Source organism: Phaenicophaeus curvirostris, chromosome 9 (assembly GCF_032191515.1).
Source record: "Phaenicophaeus curvirostris isolate KB17595 chromosome 9, BPBGC_Pcur_1.0, whole genome shotgun sequence".
NCBI classification, from domain to species: domain Eukaryota; kingdom Metazoa; phylum Chordata; class Aves; order Cuculiformes; family Cuculidae; genus Phaenicophaeus; species Phaenicophaeus curvirostris.
Genome location: NC_091400.1, coordinates 25,422,743 through 25,443,408, shown reverse-complemented (window position 1 = coordinate 25,443,408; position 20,666 = coordinate 25,422,743). Strand labels below are relative to the sequence as shown.

The window sequence follows — 20,666 nt, the reverse complement described above, 5'->3', positions numbered from 1 at the left end:
AGCTATGTATACCTGCACCTTACCCCCAAAGCATCTGGCCTTCACAACAACACAGAGCACTTACTGCATTAATATTGAATGATATACTTATTCCAAGTTTTCCTTAATAAGCAGAGATTGTTCAAATGAGCTGACTAAACACTAGTAGAACCTCCACGTGAAATGAAAAGTCTAACAATAATTGCCTTTATAAGCCTTCTTGTAGTGGAGAATGGACCTAATGCAAAGAGAGGAGATCAGTTAAGAACACAGGAGCTCTTATGAAGTATTAGTTTGGGGAAGATAAGGACACTCAGCAGAAATCCTCTTGGAGGAAATGTTAGGTCGCATGTATGAGCCCCTTAATACTTTTGTTCTCAAGACAATTAGTGTGTTGGACTGATCTTGAGCTTTGTGCCTGTAAGAATCAGTGCAGAATTTGTCTTCCTTCTGTTTATTACTTACAGTCATCTAACTGTACCGCAGACAGGACAGATCAGTATATCCTGTACCTCACAACCTTGTGATTTATCTGCACACAAACTGCTGCATGCTTGACTAGAATAATTTTAACACAGAACCACATATAGGAGAAGGTAAAACACCCAGTGCAGACTTAAATTTAATACACAAATGTTCAAAGGTATGAGATTAGCTGCCAGTAAGAGAAATCCATGTCTTTTCTCCATGCGTTCCTACTAGCTCCTGAAAAAGGTTATGACATGGTTAGGAAACCTATACTGTACCATCTCAACTAATCTGATGTATTTAACATCAAAAGCATGACTGAATCACTGAGTTACAGTGAAACTGCATTGCCGAAGTGAAATGCTATTTGGACAACTGAGTAGGTAATGTACAAAGACAGAACTTGACAAAACAAATGCTTTTCAGATAAATCGCTGTCATGTTTTATGCAATTTTCCTACATGTCACCTCGTGATAACCCATCTTTGCTTATACTTTTCTCCCTAAGCATGAAGAACTATGGATGCTTCATATTTTACTCTTAGCAGGCCTGCAAATGTGATCTGATAAGTCAAATGACTGGTTGCACGTTGCCCATCCAGACGAAATCAGAGAAGTCCTTCTGAGAGATAGTTGGAGACTGACAACAGCAACATTTCATCCATATGATAAGTATGCAAATCAGAGAAGTTAGTTACTTAGACCAACAGGCTAAATTAGACACTTCCAGAGCGTCACTTCAAGCTATATTTATGCTTAAGGTTTTCCAGACACGGGATGGCCAACAGCAGATTTAGGAAATCATAACATGTTTGTAAGAGAAGCAGATAGAAGTCAATGTTTCAGAGGTTCATCACTTCAGAAGGTGCTTGTTTAGGGAAAGTGCTGCACCGCCTCTCATTCAGACACCGAGATGAACCCAGCACTCATGGCAGAGTGGGCTCGCCAGCGGGAGAGTGCTATTCACACCTCCATCCCTTACATAATACTGTAACCTCTATTCACAGCCATCTGCTGTGGATGTTGTGTAACAAGCCATAGTTGAGTGTTTCTACCATCATATGGTAAACTTCTTAAAAATACACGTGTAAACATCACTACACACAGACCTAGAAATCCTTTAACTAGATCCAAGTCTCAAATTTCACAGATAAATGGTAGTTTGGAAAAGTAGCCTTCAAACTCCTCTGCATGGGGTGGCTGCAATTTCCTCCTTGAATTCTATAATACCATCTATGGCTTACAGGAAGATATGCTGGTTAATATGTTCTGTTGACTGGGATTTGCATTGCTAGATATCTCCATTTTATTTCTTCCTTGGGACATATATTAGGGTCAAACAAAAGAAATTTTCAGTTTCATTAGTAGCCTTCCATATATATGTAGTTTTTAAAGAAGGTGTCCTGGTTTTGGCTGGAAGAATCTATTTTCTTCTCAGTAAACATGGCATTTTGGGTTTAGTGTGAGAACAATGTTGACAACACATATTGTTTTAGTTGTTCCTAGGTAATGGGTTTTTTTTGCTCAGCTGGAATAGTGCTTATTTTTTTCTCAGCAGCTGCAGTTTTTCTAGATTTTACTACGGGAAGAATGCTGAAAAAGACATTGAGATTTTTAATTGTTGCTAGGAAATCAAGGACTTTATTTCAGCTTCCCATGTTTTATGAGCATGCAGGTGTATAAAGCTGAGAGGAGCTGAGCCAGGACAGTAACCCAGGACAACTAACCCAAAGTGGCCAATGGAACTATTCCATACCATGAATAACATGCACCATTTATAAGTGGGAAATTTGCCAGAGATGGCTCCCTTGTTCCTGGGGAGGGATCACAGAGCGGCTGCACACTGTTTAGCTGCTGGCTAAGAGCTAAACTAAGACATAGGGGAAGGAAACAAACGGGTAAAGGGAAATCAACTGTAAACCCCACTTCAATCTGTACAGAAAGAAAGCTGGGGCTGGGTTGGGGCATATGATTTGCAAACTCATTGGTGGTTGTTTTTCTAATAGGATTTGGAATTCAAAGAAAGCAAGAAAAAAAAGCTCTGTTATTGCACACAAAAGCAATAAAAGCAGTTCAATTTAGAATCATAGATTCACAGAATGGTTTGGGTTGGAAAGGACCTTAAAGATCATGCAGTGCCAATCCCACTCCCATTAGCAGGGACGCCTCCCACTGGATCAGGTTGCTCAAAGCCTCATCAAACCTCACCTTCAACACCTCCAGGGATGGGGCAGTCACGACTTCCCTGGGCAACCTGTGCCAGTGCCTCACCACCCCCACAGTAAAAAACTTCTTCCTAATATCTAATCTAAATCTTCCCTCTTGCAGCTTAAAACCATTACCCCTCATCCTAACACTGCATTTCCTTTAACTCTGTTTGGAAACAGCTCTCACACTAGTGGCTTTTTTTGTTACTGTTTTTAGTTGAGATGAGTATCACAAACTTAAAATTCTAGAATTAATTTAAAATATTTTCCCCCTCCTATATTAGAAACTCAAAGATCACCAGCACTTGTGACTTTTAAAACCTGTTCTGCAGTACTGATGAAAAAAAATATTCTTTGAACAAGATTTATACTGTGCATTCTGTACAAGTCACTTTTAGCTTACCTATAGAAAGAAATACTACTTCCAGTTGTTTCTCGTGCATTTAAAATTTGGTTTTAAGGTTGTAAGAAACAATTATATTATCAAAACTGATAGGGACTTTGAGAGTGATTTCCTTTGCCCACTGTATTAGTAGTAAATTTATGATTCCCATTAATCTCTCATGGGCTTTAACTTTTAACTGTGTTCTGACAATGAACACAATCACACTTCCATTTATCACTAGCGAACCATTTTACTAACTCTTTGTTAATGATCCACTTCTGATTTTGAGCATTTCATTACACTTCTGCAGAATAAAGCCTAAGTTCCCATCTTAAAGCAAAAAATACCCCAAACCAAAAGCCAGCACTTCAAGAAGATTCGTACTACTGACCAAGCAGCTTCATCACAACTCAAATTTGAAAATGTGTCATCTTTTACAGTCTGTATCCTCAGGTGTCTATCCATGCTTGGTCAAAAAGGAAGGAAACAATGTCCCTCCCTTCCCCAAGTATATCTTTTCTTTTTCATTTGACTTTGCTGAGGTTCCATATTTCCTAGCCTGTATCTCATGTGACACATCTTTCCCTATCTGCAGATAAATTAATCAAAACTTTTGAAGTGACTGTGTTGCTTTTCTCCTTTATTGCTACTTCTATTAATGCAATTCCTTCCTTCCTTTCTATCTTTACCTTATCAACACTAACCTAGGTTGATTTGAAATGCGTTTAAACAGGAGGAACTCTGTTTATATAGCCTTAGAAAGAAATGGTAGTTAACAGAAATGTCATACTTCATGAATGCTAACAAATCTTATATTAAGTTGTCATTTTCAGGAACTTCACTTGACCATTGTCACCACACAGCTCTTAAAATCTAATTTTACAAGGCAATAAAACATAACCTTTTGATTACTTAATTTTTTGGAAAAGCTTAATATCCTAGAATAGTATCAATCATTTTTATTCTGTGAACACACAGTTGATGTGTTACTCTTCACAATTAGATTGATAAGAGAGCATAAAATGAGAATTACTACAACAGAAACTTGTTCTGCAGCTGCTCCCTCCATGTGCTTTTTTGAATACAAAACACTCTTAAGGAGATGACATAATTACAGCAAAAGGACTTAACTCCCTCTCCCCCTTTTTTTTAGATAAAATTAAGCCACAAAATTCAGATTTAGATCCAGATTTCCAAAAAGTCTGCCTGAGGTGAGTTAAACAAGCCCCATGGTATATATCTTTTAAAGAGACTTGCTCTCCACAAAACTCAGAAATTTATCTCTGCCTACTCAGTCCTCCTGTTTTCCCTAACTTCTCTTCCACTCATAACTGTCCCTACCTAAGCCTTCTAGGTCTTTCCAACAGCAAAATCTTATGTTCTCCCATGTCTTCTAGAAATCAAAAAAGGAGGAAAAAAAAATCAAGAGGAATGTTTGCAAATGCAGAATTGTTAAATAAAGGTGACAAAATTATTCAGGTTCTAGAAAAACCAATCATTCAATAAGAAGCTAAAAGTTTATTTTAATTGCTAAATTACCTGAAAAAATATCCTATAAATATTTGACAACTCTGATACATTTTTTCCTCTAATAACAGACCCTCTACAGATCACCTTCATGGTGTCTAGTGCAGGTAGCAGAAACATCAAAAGCCAGCTCTGCTTAAAGTGGGAGGCTGAACATTCTGAGTTCTCCAGATAACTCCTGACTTCACTTTCAACCTAGATTATCCTATGCTCTTACAAATCCAAAACTGGATGTTGTGGAGGAAAAACATAAAAAAGAAAAAAAAACAAGAAAAGAAAGTTTTTTGTTTGTTTATTTTGACAGCTTTTTTTGTTGGAGAAGGTGAGTAGGGTCTTGAGGTTTTGAAAACATTTCTGGAAAAATAGCTTTTCCCTTTTTAAACTACCTGGTTTTATTTTACTTATTTACAGTCCCAGTCTCTCAGGAGAGGGACCAAAGATGTAATCTAGGAATGAGTAACTGCAGATTCCAGACATGTCACTTGCAGGTTTGCCTTTGATGAAATTAAAAACCAAAGATGATGTGTGCCATGCTATCACAGGTTAAAGTACTATATATAAGCACAGACTATAGCTAGCTCTATACACACAAGACATTTGAAAAAGCCAATTTAACAGACCCAAAGCATAATATGGTGGAAGCCAATAGGAAAAAAAATATCAAAGTAGAAACAAGATGTGTATTTTAAGGAAGAAGATAATTGACAAATTTGGGCTGTGAATTTGGATGCTGAAAATCCTGAAACCCTCAGAGTAGGGGGAGTGAAAGGGACCTGTTTCTAGTGCCTAGTTCACACTGATTGCAAGTGCTTTTCAAATGAGGTATGATCAGTTTTCAGAAAGAATTACATGATGGGCCTGACTGGTACAGCAGGAGCATGGCTTAATGACCTATAAGCTTTCCCATCCTATTTTTCTTCTTTTAGAAATTAACACATTTATTTGGAAAAAAGACAAGATAATAGTCCCAATATTTGATAGGGGATCTCTCTTTACTTAAGCTTCTGATGTCTAATGGGACAATGCACATTATAAAACTGAAACACACTTTTTGCACAGGAAAGTAGCTTTCAATGGCAAGTTAAGAACAAAATAGTTGAAGGCAGAGCTGAACATAATTTGGTAAATAAAGGGTAACATGACAAACCCATTCTCAACACCTTATTTACTACTTTAGAATATCCACACAGAACAGTCAAACCTTTAAAGGTTATATTTTGCCTCAGTATAAAGACTGATCAAAAGAAATATCCACAGCCTACATAAAACTTACCTTTCAGGACCCACTAGGCAAAGCCAGGTCTACTTCAAAACACTATAAAGGATAGTACAGGAGTACATTTGTACAATTTATGTTGTATATCAGTTCCCAATCCTATAGATACACTCAGGACAGATCTACCTTAACATCAAGCCAAGGTCTCCTGATCTTACATACTCTAAATAATGTAATTTTGAAAGAAAGTCTCAATACAATAAAATAGCCTTTGTAGTCAGAAGGTGACAAAATAACTTTTCAGTGGATCCTTAGCTTCCTGAGCAGGATTAGGTGGCTGAACAGTTTTACAGAAACAATGCAGTGGGTGAGTAAGGATTTCCCAAGTAAAGAGAAACAGGTTTGTGCAACTACCACAATGCTGCAAAGAAACCACACCAATACTGTCTTCAGTATATAAACATTGTAGGTTTTGGTCTTGTTAGCTACAGCTTGGTCTGGAAGTCTTGTCTTGGCTTTGTATTATATCTATATTAATTTCAGCTCTAATCTTGAGAGAGTAAAGCTAGAGTTCCCTGTTATAACAAAGTCAGACAGGTATCACCCTGTCCTGTCCATACTTGCTTGTTCTTTCCCCCTACTTTTAGGATACAAAGTACCTTTTTCCTTGACACATACACAACTTCTGTCTTTACACATGCACACACAACGTGGCAGAGGCAAAATCTACCTATTCATTATAGGTGCTGCATTTTATCATTAAAGGTCGAGCAAAAGGAGAAGCTAAACCAAACTGAAAGCAAACTATAATGGGAGCTAAGCAACACAGAGAACTACAAAACAACAGGTGACTTGGGCAACAGGCTTTCACATAGAAAAGCACAAGAAAACAAACAGAAAGCACCAAAAAAGACTAGAACAAGTATTATTCTTCAAAAAAACCACAAACAAACCAACTCAAATAAAATTTTAAAGAGTATCCAAACCCAGACTTAACACAGTTTCCAGGCATAAGAACAAAACCAAGAGGCTGGATATGACCCTTTGTTGAATGTCACTTCATTTAAGTGTTAACATGTTAACATAAACAACATGAATTTGTAAATGGGTTCACTTCCAAGAAATTAACCTTGGATAATATTTTCGATAGCTTTATTAGCCCACCAGATTTAAGCAGGCCAACAGTGGAGTAGGAGACCATACACACAGTTGGCATTCTACATGCACTGAGAAGTACAGTGGAATGTTACTTTGTCTCCACATTGATACCTGAAGTATACCTTTACTCTGCAAATACAGAGCAACTTCACTTACAAAAGTTAAAAAAAATTAAAAAAATTTAAAAAATTGTGTAAACTGTCCTCACATACTTCCAAGGAGATTAGAGTCTCTGCAGTGCCAGAAAATTTATTTTCTTTTGAATGAATCACTTTGCAGCCTATATTTGATTTCCTTTTAAATTATATAATTTTATTTATTTATTCCTGAGGCCAAAGTAGAGAAATGTGAACATTCCAGCTTTTAGGAGGGACAGAATTATTCCAAATCATAAGGAATCAAGTCCTATAATGGCCTGCCCAGTTGCAGCAACAGATGTTTAATAAGAACAGAGACTGGAAGATGTGTTTTTACCCTACCCGCAAAAGCAACGCTGTCGGCTACACACAGCTGCAGTGGTTCATAATATGATTTCTGTGACTACGCAAAGGGTCATCTCGCATGGCAAGAATAGCCTCCAGCATGGATTAAAAAAATAAGAAAAACATTTGACGTACTTGGATCTGACAAGATCGAGTCGGTTTTCGGCAAAAATTGGTCACAGCGGACTCCTTGGTAGCCCTCTTTGCACCTGAGAAAAAGGGATAAATGACAAACATACGCATGCGGTAGTAAAAGGTTAATTTCAAGGTTGCAAAATCAACTAAAATTCTCCCTGCTGATGCTGCGAGGGACTTGCATGTTTACAGTTATTTCAACTATTAAAGAAGCAAGGTTATCACTGAAACACAATGGAAGAATGTAAGTCATTTGTATTGCAAAAAGTTCTCTCAAAATCAGTTTATAAACTATGAAAAGCAAAATCATTTAAGCTTAACCCCTCTTTTAGACAGCAGTTCAGAGAAACAATCAAAGAAAAATACTCTATAAAATAGATGTAACAGAATAAACTCATAAGGTAACAGAAAGCTTTATAAAGCCTCTGTACTGTACAAACCATCAGATTAACAACTTGTTTATCTTTGGCTGTTTGAATGAGCAGTGAACACCTATCTAGTCACTGCTTTTAAGACTCTTTTCTGCTGTGTTTAAAAAATAACATGATTAAGCATGATAGACAACGTTGGACACTGTAAGTGGACAGTGTTAGATATCTGTGGGATTAGAGTTTAGGGCACATAAACCAGAATACTCTCCTGCCTTTAGAGACAGGAACTGGTTTTGACTGAAATTCTAATACTACTATTTACCTTGAAATCTTATTTTGACGAAATTCCATTAACTGCATTTGGATTGTTTTCAGAAGTATCATTTCAACTAAGAGTATCAGAATCAGACCTTTAATTATTTATTCACCAAGCAGTTTTTCAGACAAAAGTGATGGACATTTTAATTATAAATGATAGCAACAGAGATTCCTTGTCTCCCAAAGCTCTCACACATCATATAACAGTATGCTTAAATCAGCATCACCATGTTTATTAGGATTGACAACTGCAGCTTCAATGATTTAATAATGTCAGAAGCAAAAGTTGTTGGTCTCTTCACAATGTTTCTACTCAGGCTTCATCTGAAAGTTGCCTTTTAAAATGCCTTTTTTTTTTTTTAAATAAATTAATGCTTCAGTGAGAAATGCACCTCACTAGCATTGGTTCAGGGAATAGTAAGCACATTTAAGAGCAAATACGCAAGTTATAAGAATTCCCATCAGACCCCAAAAATTTAGTAAAAACATACAGTACAAAAAAGATTTAAAACCCCATGGAGATTTTATTTCAAAACCTCTCTTTTGGCCTTTTTTCCTGCTGGATACTTAGTGCTACTTTGGAGATCAACTTCTTACCGGTGCTTGCCTATCTATAAAATGAATGACTGTGGAAAAACTGAATTAAGATTCTATGACAGTGGTCATAAGTTATCAGTCAAGAAAAGAAAAAAAAAAAGAAAAAGCCCTATTTTTCTGTTTTTTAAATACAGAATATTCCATTAAAATTGTCCACAAGTCAGAAAACCCATAGGTCTCCATATACATAGACATGCAATTTTGCCTCCAATTATGAAATATCAGAAGTTGCCTCACATCAAACAGAAACTCTTCTCCTCAGTCTTGAGGAGAGTTGGTAGACCTCATTTCAAAGCTTAAGAACAACCTGCAGGGGTGGGGATAATCTTGTCTGAGCATTAGCATTTTCTATTAACTTTTTGACACACATTTGTACCTGCCTCAGTTACTATTACAGACTTAAAACTTACTGTGCTATACTGCTGGCCTGCACGTTATAATTCCACAAGTGAAAACTTTTGATACTGCACATGAGGGGGAGTCACAGAGAAGTCTCCTGGAAGTGCTGTACAAAACGCTCACCAGCGAAGAATCATTAAGGTTGGAAAAGACCTCTAAGATCATCCAGTCCAACCGTTAGCCCACCACCACTGTGCCTACTAAAATATGTCCTGAAGTGCCATGTCTACATGTCTTTTGAACACCTCCAGGGAAGAAGACTCCACCGCTTCCCTGTGCACATTCTTCCAACGCTTCACCACTCTTTCAGTATTTTTTTTCTAATATCCAATGTCTGAATATCCATCAGCAGAACAGTGCTTCAAGTTCTGTCACACTAGCAGAAGCAAAATCTTCTCTTCCTCTCTAGTGGTCAATGGAGCACATCTGAGACACAAGCTCTGCTACCTTCCTTTCTTATCACTCTGTTCTTCACATAACAGAACAGGAACTTCGAACTATCTCACTCCACGGCTGAAAAACAGAGTTTGCACCATTTATTCCAGCTGTTAGTGGTCCAGGTAATTAATTTTGGTCCAGCTAACTGCTCATGCCAGAACTCAAGGAGAGAAATTTTACTAGTATGAGCTGCTAGAGAACATTTTAGGGTCTCTATTCCGACCATACCATGTCAGGGGCCAAACCAAACATCATCCTTACAGTTTAAGAAAATACTTTTTGTATCTTGCAAAAATGGCAAAAGATGCTGTGGATATTTTCACCTTCCATTCCATGTTGTTAGCAAAGGTTACATTTTATCAGGTGCTAATGGAAAAGATGCTGATACAGTTGGTAGTGTCAAAACCAATCAAACAGGACACTCTTGTAACTAGTAAAGTACCCACTACAAGACTCTACCTAAGATGTGTTTCTACATCTTTCTCTTCTTGACTTCGTGAGAGCAACAGGTTGGAACAGGGTACACCACAGTCACTTAGATTTACAAGTACTCACTTGTAAAACTCAGCATTCCTAGTACCTGACTGAATCACATGCTGCCACAACTATGTTACGCAGACTGGAGATAATGATGGGAATGGAGCTCTTCTCTTAAAATGTATTTGCTCTCATCAAACTAATATTTTATCCTGACTTTATCACACATATAGTGCTGCTTTTCTCCACCACCATGAAAGTGGGAGATACACTGCTGATCGACTGATCTCAATGAATCTAAAGTTACATTTTCAATTACCTGTACATTAAATGAACATGCTACAAGAGGAATTTATTCTTATTACTTTCAAAATTTACTACAGAAGTGGCTGATACATCAAGGAATAAATGCAATATTTCAACTTAATAAAATAGGCTTACACTAAAATAACAACTATTACGGACACACATATACTTTTTAAGTTATATTAACTTTTTCAGCAAAGATAAACCCTAAGTTTTCTACTTTAACTAACAAATTATATTTGAAATCCGTAAGAATACAAATAGCAATAACTGCTCTGCCAATATCACACCAAAGTTCTAAAGTTTGCAATTAAGTCTCGTGAAACTGAAGTCTGGTAGAATATATGTTTGACGGTTATAACGTTACAATATGATAAAAGCTGATCACATCGTGGCATCTGCACCTGCCCTAAACAGGCAGACGTGAAAGTTATGCCCATGATACCTGACATGCACACATGCTGCTAAATGGCATCACGTGTTCAAGACAAAAACAAGAACCAGACACAACTCACCACAAAAATCCTATTAAAACAGCACTGTTTTGTCACATACAATAGTTAAGGAAAGTCCAGTTGGGGTCATTCGGTATTGCCATATGCAGTGTGATTGATCACATTCATATTAATGGATGTATTAAAAAAGCAGTGAGCAATCAGGCAAATCTCGAGAAATGCTCTGATGCAGCCAACTGTTTCAGAAGTGATCATTTGATTATACGAAAAGCAAAAGTTTACAGATATTTTTAGAAGATGAAAACTAAAATGGCATGGCTTGTAGTGAAGCGAAAGCTCTGATCTGCATAGAATCATTAAGGTTGGAAAAGATCTCTGAGATAATCCAGTCCAAACACCAGCCCAACACCACTGTGCCCACTAAACCATGTCCTAATGTGACACATCTACATGCTTTTTGAACATTTTCAGGGATGGTGACTCCACCACTGCCATGGGCAGCCTGTTCCAATGCTTCCTCACTCTTTCAGTAAAGAATTCTTTTATAATATTCAGTCTAAACCTTCCCTGATGCAACTTAAGGCCATTTCCTCTCATCCTGTTGCTAGTTACTCGAGAGATCAGCACCAACTTCACTACAACGTCCTTTCAGGAAACTGCAGAGGACAATGAAGTCTCCCCTCAGCCTCCTCTTCTCCAGTCTAAACAGCCCCAGCTCCCTCAGCTGCTTCCCATAACCCTTGTGCTCCAGACCGTGCACCAGCTTTGTTGCCATCCTCTGGCCATGCCCCAGAAGCTTCCAGACGTTCTTCTGAACACAGTATTTGAGGTGTAGCATGTGGCACTCCCACAGCAGAGGATGGAAAGGACAGTGTAAGCTCCATTTCAGCACTAGAAGTTACTTCTGTGCTGAAGCTTTGCACTGTAAGAGCAGGATCAGGTACGTGCTTAATTGGAGACCACGGTGAAGGGCTCTATAAATAGAGTTAATTATAACCTCCTTGCAAAACAAATATGAAAAATGGAATTCTCTATTTTGCACTCAGATTTTCACCAAAATAACTGTATCAGTCTAGGCTCTAGACCAAAAATATCAACAAGACTGTGGGAATGGAAAGATTTAAATTCTTCTGATTAAAGAGTATGAAAAGAGAATCACAGGTAAAGCTCATCTGCAGCTGCTAGAACACTTGTAAACAGCACTTCCCTAAATGGCATCTACTAAATTTAACTAGTACTATTATATCATGTGTTCTTCACATCATTCAGTAATAAAGCACTTTCTTTAGATTATGGTTTTTTAAGGTCACCAAAGACAAACTGCGCTGTGCATCACACTTCATGGAGTTGCCTACAACATCTTTTCTGTGAAAAACTTACATGCAGCAACACATTTCTCACTCGTGGTGAGAAGTCTTTTTTTTCTGCTAGAACATATTTGCACTTAAGTATTAAAAAAGTAAGGAGACTGAGTGTTTATTCAATCATTTTGTCCCCATATTTAATATTAAATAGCATTAATACATGTATATTCTCCTCAAAGAGGTCACACATTTTCTGTGGACATTTCTCAGAATTCAAACCTTATGGAGCCAAGGGAGATTTCAAAGGGATGACCACACCACAGGTGCGAATAACACAGCACTCCAAATCCCTGGATTTCAGATTGAACACACCAATAAAAAGTAAGGTGTGGGCACTGGGTGTAGCAAATTGCACATTAAGTGAAGTTGAAGAATAATGTACATCTAAAGTCCACAAAGAACCTACTTAGGAAAGGGAAGGACAGATTGATTACAGCCAAGAAGCCATTACCATCACAGTTTATATTTTTCCAAAATACTTCCATATAGAGTTCCATATCCCTATTAAACTGAAAAATTCAAGTTCCCAAGGGACAGTAATGTACAGAGAACAGGAGAGACTGGAACCAGCAAACTGCAGAGGCTATAAAATACGATAATGCCATGAATTTCCATCTCTTTCCTCCTTTACTGTGATACTGCCCATCTGTTTAAAATGGGAAGAATTCTTTTTCTTACCTAAATTTGGTGACCACTTTGCCTTTGACCATGTGAATAAGTATACATAAAATAGTTACTCCACAAGGTCCAGAATTTGGCAACCACAAGACATAGGAGTTCCTCTGAAATGCAAATTTTGAAAATGGCATTTGGAACCTCAGTGACTGGCTATGCCACAAGACAAAGCTGTAAAACTATATATCAGGAAAATAAGCATATCCTATGCCAAAAGTGATCTGTGACATTTAACAGGTATGTCTTAATAGTGTACTGCCCAAAAGGTGAACTTATATGAACTTATAATCTGATTCTAACATCATAAAAAGAAGTAATCAAATTTGAAAAATGGAATTAAGTGCCTATGAAAAACGAAAGTTCATTTTTGCTGCTTATCCAGAGGAACACATTTTTTTCTTCCACTTGTAAAAGCTATAAAATGACAGCCTCAAAAATGCTGCTAATTAGAATGATCCATCTCATAGTTTCACTGCATCAGTTGCAAATTACCTTCTCATGACCCCAATTACGGTCACTGTATTGATGATCAGACGCCAGTGAAAATACGTATGGTATCTCTTATCTGTTCTCAGAGAGAGGAATCAAAGATCATGATAAAGAAATATTCCAATGGTCTATAAATTTTGATCAAGTATTTACTTTCACACAGAGAATACAATACACTTTACCGTGGATTAGAGAGCCAGTTAGGAAATAAATACACAGCAGCAAGCCACGACATTGGCCATTGCATTGTCCCACAGTCTAGCCTGAAATATTCTGTAAACAATGACAAATAATACCTCTGTTCTGCAGACCAGGTAAATATAGACTTCTCTGTCTGAAACTAGAATGACCTTAACTGGAATCAATGTAAATTTATATTTGTTATTGTGACTGTTGCTAGGTGAAGATTCTATTCACAAGGGAAGAAAAATGTAATCTTAACAGTGAGGGCCAGACAGGTCGTCTTGTCATTTAACACATACAGCTTGACATAATAAGAAGAAAACTGGCTTCCTAGGTTCAACAGATTAGACCACTGAATCACAATTTAGATTATTTCTCAATGGATAACATGCTCAAAGCCGGACACGAAATAAACCGTTCACAAAAATCAATAGTTTGCTGGTCAGACACTCATGTGAGAAGAGATTCACATTCAGTTTCTGGTGTGAAAAAGAAGCATCAAAGCCTTGAAATCAGGTTTTCTATATCCCAGAAAGATCCTAATCACTTGCTTATTACCTGTTCTAGGAAGGACTGCTCTTATATTTTTCTTGGAAAAAATAAAATAAAAATCAGAGTTTTTCCATTTAATCTCAAAACAGATCGGTGTGTCAGTGAGGAGACAATGAAAAACAACTAGAGCAGGACTGGAAAGAAGTTTCCAACACAGCACTAATCATACATAAGCAAGCGAAAAAAATCAAGTGCTGAGCCTTGGAAAGAGTTATTACTGTTATAAGGTGGTGCTTACATCCAACTGAATTTGTAGTGAAATACATCCAGTAATACTTAAAGTGCAAATCAGTTAATGGTTACTGGAGACTTTTCCAAGAAACTAGAAATTGCAGGGCTCAGGAGACGAAGTCTGTATCGAGCAGTGCTGGCAGAAATGTTATTTTTCTGTTTGCAAATCTGTTTCTGTATTTTCACAACGGGAAGATTTTTTTAAAGTTGACATGAATTTTTTTCAATATTGATTCATAAAAGGGTCATGCAGCAACTTACAAGAAAACTGTTAATGGAAAAGGCTTTTCTTAATTGTGAAGATTAATGTGGGCACTGGACCATAGGTGCATGTGGTCTGCTGGCAGTAAGACGATGAGGCAGGAGGCAGAGAGGGGAAGAGAAGTCAGAGGAAGGGTGATAGCCCCTAATACAAAACCTGTTACAAAAGCCGGCCATAGCAACTTATTTCTCCTTTGATCTATTTTCAAGTTCAGCCTAGAGAAGAGAAGGCTCCAGGGAGACCTTACAGCAGTCTTCCAGTAATTAAAGGGGGGCTACAGGAAGGCTGGGGAGGGGCTCTTTATCAGGGAGGGCAGGGATCTGACAAGGGGGAACAGGTTTAATTTGAAAGAGATGAGATTTAGATTAGATATTAGGAAGAAATGTTTTCCTGTGAGGGTGGTGAGACGCTGGAACAGGTTGTCCAGAGAAGTCATGTATGTCCCATCCCTGGAAGTGTTCAAGGCCACGCTGGATGTGGCTTTGAACAACCTGATCCAGTGGGAATTATCCCTGCTCATGACAGGGGTTTGGAACTGGATGATCCTTAAGAGTCCCTTCCAACCTAAAACCAATCTACAATTCTATGGTTTAATACATCAACCTATGTAATTGAATAAAGCTCAATCTCCTTCTGAAATGAAACACTGGAGTTCAAAGCCAGATGAGGAAAATGCAGTTTTTCCTCAACTGTTTCCAGGAGTAACATAACGCATCAACCTCATCACACTCAAATTCATTATGGAGAATCACTTTCAGGATATGCTTCTCACTGACAAGCTCCAGCTTATTTCTCGTCCAAAGATAACAGTAATCAGACTTTTCAAATGCACCAGTGACATCTTCTGTGTGGATTCCCTATCTAAATCAGCCTCCAGGTCTTGGTTCTGGTAATTTTAATAAACATAACACAATTTTCTAAGTCATATACAATGCACAGAAATCCAGTAGCCTCTACTACTTTACGTCACTATAGTAAAGCAGTTTCCCTAGTCAAACCACCTAGGCACCCAGTATTTACAGACACCATCAGTATGCAAAGCAGAAAAAGCAAATGTGGATTTTTGTCACCCTTAGTAACTTAAATATAAATAGCCAGAGGCTTTTAGAACCAAGAAGAAAAAATGATCTCTTTTGTTGAAAAAACAGCAAACAGAACCACTCATTAACTGTATGTCTAGATAGGCAGGTCTTAAAAAGCTGCAGATTTATGACTGCAACCATACGTGCACCTATGTGAGCAGCAGACTTTTGGGCACTTTCTGCATAAAGTTCTAGCCCCTATAGTCTATGCTACGGACAAAATATAACCTACGAACATTAAAATAAAGTCAATATAAACAGATAAAATCAACCAAATTAAATTAAAATGAATCCATGGCATTAGAAAGAAAAAAACTAGGGATACAATAAGGTGTTGGGCAAAGATTCACTATTTCTTGGAAAACCATGAATCCCTTCAGATGGGAAGGCCAAGACACTTACCCAGGATGCTCATCTCCCTCTTTTTCTTTTTTCTTTCAAATTTTTTGTTTTTTAGAATCATCTCTGCAAGGGAGATGCAACTTACTGTTTAGTAAAGGTTTCACATGACAGGGTTTGAACACACTTTGGTTTTTTAAGACCTTGCAATCTATTATGTGATTGAATTAATATACCTATCTACCTAATACTGTACTTTTCTTAAAGAAATATGGTTTACTATTGTGCAGCAAAGTAGTACAATTCTTACACAATGGACAATATCAATTTTATGGGGGCAAAAAAATCACTTTTCTCTCAGTTGTCTTTTAAAATGTTGCAACTGTTAAAAACAAGTGGAGCAAGTAAGCACGGAGGAAATTATATTGAAAAGGCAGCCAGAGACAGGTATGAAAAGGATTTTTCTAGATAATTTGACCTAGAATCAGGCTACCTAAAACATTAATATCAATAAAGAAACCGAATCAGACTTTTTAAAGAATCAGGCTTATCATTTGTATATTTCACAATACTTTTTCAGGATGTAAATTGTCAGCACACATCTGAAATACAGTGCTATTATGCTTTTGGTGCAAATAGCACAGAGATTATAGGTCGCAGCTACAAAACTGAGTTGCTGCCCAGATTCAGATAATAAAACTTTAAACTAATTTGTTGATTCCCATGTTTCAGGCTCCTTTAGCAGAAAGTAAATGGGGACACTTGAGTAAAATCTGAATTCTCTAAATCCTCTGTAGGAACCGTTAAACTAAATGAGCCTTTCAGCATTTAAAAAGGAGTTAAGTGGATTTGACTTAAATGCCTCACCCAAAGTTATGCAGGAACAACTGAATTATCATTCCTCTCCTGATGGTTTTCCTTCCTTGCCTTTCATAAAAGGTAGGTCAGAAGAAGAAATAACAATTAACAAGAGATGTTAGTAAAGCCATTCTAGTAATCCAGACTTATGGCAGCACCTGAAATAATAAACATTTCCTTCCCCTCAACAACAATTTTTTTTTCTATTATTATTATTTGAAAGCGTTCCCTTAGAAAAATGAAAAGTTTCACATACCCAATGAATGCACATAGCTCATACAGAATTGTTATACAGTGATTCTAGACTTCAGAATTCACTTAAAATTCAGGCCGGGTATTACACACCCGAAGATATAAATTCCATAGAATCATTGAATTGTTTGGCTTGGAATAGACCAAAAAGATCATGCCATAGGCAGGGACACCTTCCGCAGGATCAGGTTCCTCAAAGCTTCATCCATCCAGCCTCGTCTTGAAACCCTTCAGGGATGGGGCATCCATGACTTCCCTGGGCACCCTGTGCTAGTACCTCCCCACCCTCACAGGAAAACATTTCTTCCTAATATCTAATCTAAATCTCCCCTTTTTCAGTAAAACCATTACCCCTTGTCCTGTCACTACGCTCCCCAAGCTTCTCCTCAGCTTTCTTATAGGCCCTAAATATTACTGATAGTTACTTGGTGTCAAATTTCGTTGCGGCATATCCACATGCATGGAGTCACACTAATACAACTAGTTTTAGGCTTTTCACAGGATAAGACTTAATCTTCCATGATACATCTGGATACAAGTTTAATGCATAACAGTGTGAAGTGTCAATTTAGCAATTAACTGTAATTTAGTTTCAACAATCAGATTAAAGACTGGAAAATTTTTTTGCATTTAGTTTTTTATTGTAACAAGCAAATAAGAATTTGAAAAGGGTACACTTACAAGTCAGCAACTCGTAGCTAGAACACAGTTGTGTTTCAAACCCTGGCGAATGGTGTATAATCACGCTTGTAGAAGACACTGGGATCTAGGTAGACCTACTTATGCTGCTTGTCCAATCAACATCAATTCATTTAAAAACATATAAAACAGACAGATGCTTAACTTCAGTGCTGAATGGAGCCTAACTGATACGAGTCTCCATCTCTGTGCTGCTACCACATCTATTATGCATGTCAAATCTGGCTATGTAGCTTCAAAGATGGAAAAATAAAATATATCTCTTAGTTGTGATGGAGCCAGGATGAATTCCATCATTTCAAGAGATGAATTCCTCTCCTATCCTCTATGGTTCATTATCCATCACATATTCTAACTAGAAAATTTCTAGTTTTAGAGTTCTTTGTTTCCTTTCAGTTAAAGAACAGGCTTTAAGTAAGGCTGTATTTAGGAACTATCAAACTCCAAGAACCTCGGGGTGAGTAGAGAACACATATAATGATCATCTAGCTTGTTCAGTATCAACAAAACCAAAACCTTTGTTCCTCCATTATTAGCTTCATAGCAGTACTCTATTGTGCTGGTGAAAAATTCAAATCTGATGGAACTGCACCACTGTCCTGCAAAAAACACGGCGAGAAATACAATCACACCATAGATGGAACTAGGCAAAAGCAGTCATGAGAAATAAGCAGAGGGGCCGAGACTGACCAGCACTTACATGACAAAAATAACCATTCTGTAGAAGAAATCTAAGAATCCTTCTGTACTACTGCCAATGTTCAGCTCTTCACGTATTCCCATGGACAAGGAAGATAAAAGGACTAATGATACAACACTGTCTTCTGAAATTAAGACTACTGTTTACAAAAAGATAGAAACCTCAAGTAATTGACTAGAGGAGGATATGGAGGAGCACTTCAAACTCTAGTTTTTACAATAAAACTGGATTTGGAACAAGACTGGAAAATGTAATTAAGAACATGCAGTTACTGCTGATGTGGACAAGGCCATGCTCACGTGACACTATATCTTTTACTATGATGATCCTAGGAGACTTATCCTTGCTTATACAAACTAGAAAACCCTGCCTAGTATCAGCTCAATTTATTGCAGCTGGGCTCCAGTAAAATCAAATGCAATGAGGTCAACAAGTGATAACTTTTATCCAGAAGCTCTCACACACTTCTAATTCCATTTACTACTACTTACAGCACTTTATGATTTTGTCTATGTCAAATAACACTGGACAGGCAACACAATTTGTACCTGACGTAAGTCTTGATCATTAATAATAAATACACTTCTCCAAATCAAATAAAATATCGGCCTCTGCAAAAACCTGTCTGAAAAGATAAAAATTCGCATAGGCTTTAATCAACACATTACATTTTAAGATTATTTTTTTTTGTTTAGCTTTTGTTACTTTATATTAACACTAAAATAAAGGAACTTAGAATCTGTGCTGCATAAATTGCGTCCCGAGTGCCAACATTAACTTTAAGATATGCAAATGCCAGGTTAAGTCCAGTAGAGATGGGCAAATGTTTAACAAGACCTTTCAGAAGCGATCCTGTACTTCAGATCTGCAATTCCTACATTCTCTTTTGTTTTTGAAGGAAGATTTTAGTGCTTACCTGTACCAGGAGTAAGTGGCCAAAGCCTGGTCATTCCAATTGTTCAATACAAGCTCATCTCATATATCCGTACTTTACCAACTTAATTATGGTAGTAAACTTTTGACTAGCCCCAAGCATGGCACAATGCGACAATACTGGCCCTGCTCAAATGCTTTTTTTTCAAATTTAACTGAACAGAAAGATCAACACAGACTTCCCTAGCCCATCTTACACTGTTAATCATCTCTCCTCCTTAACAACAAACTTCAATCTGTAAACCACAAAAGTGCTGGAAACTGTCTTCTAATATCACCTAACAAACAAAATATTTAATTAATGAACTGAGCAATCATTTCTCTGCTATTTTGGATGTAACCACCCAGAAAAACTGAAAAGCTTTGATTAGGTTTTTCCACAATATACCTCTGCTGTGTGATAAATGATTTCCTATGGATGATAAATGAACATAGTCTTTCATTATGTATGACATTCATCAGCTATAAGAAAGCTTTTGAGTAAATGGAAAGTGATTTCATACCCTATTCAAAGCCTCGTGCAGCTAAGGAATAGATGAAAGCCACGCTCAATACTCAAAAAAAACAAATGAAAATGAGACCTTTGCTTTACATATGCCCACCAAAGATTATTGTCTTCATACAAGCTCTTCGAAACTTCTTTAAAACATCCTTCAGGAAATGGAATCAAATTGGGAAAAAAAGATGTCTGCAAATCAATACAGAAAGGACTAAAGGATGTAAGATTTATAGATGCTATCGGTATCAGATGTTCAGTAGGAACCTACCTGACCTTCCAGTGGCCATTTGTTAAAGATGGCAATTGTAACAATACGTGAGGCAAGTCTAAAAAGAGGTGCAAACTCACTTGTAAGTAGTAACAGGTTTGCTGGATACATTTCTTTTCCCAGTTTCCTCCCTACACATGTTATAAAATCAACTTTGAATTCTTTTGCTTCAAGCTACTTAATGAAAATATCAGCCCTAGATTTCTTTAAAAAACTTTCAAATATGTTTTTTGTTTTTTTTCACTGAGTATCTCTTAATCTAAAACAGAACAAAAAATACTCAGAGCAACAATATTCCCTTTTTCAAGCCCAAGCCAGACGTAAAATGGATTCTTAGTTTATCATAAAAAAAATCATGCAAG

General features: G+C 37.2%; 1 protein-coding gene across 2 annotated transcripts in view; it reads right to left on the bottom strand.

Moving 5' to 3' along the window:
- Positions 1–20,666, bottom strand: part of NRG3 (neuregulin 3) — a 390,074-nt gene that overhangs the window by 104,171 nt on the left and 265,237 nt on the right. For both annotated transcript variants that reach the window (XM_069863204.1, XM_069863205.1), the window contains exon 3: positions 7,558–7,631. In XM_069863204.1, the coding sequence (XP_069719305.1) occupies positions 7,558–7,631 (74 nt within the window). The remainder of the gene's footprint in view (positions 1–7,557; positions 7,632–20,666) is intronic.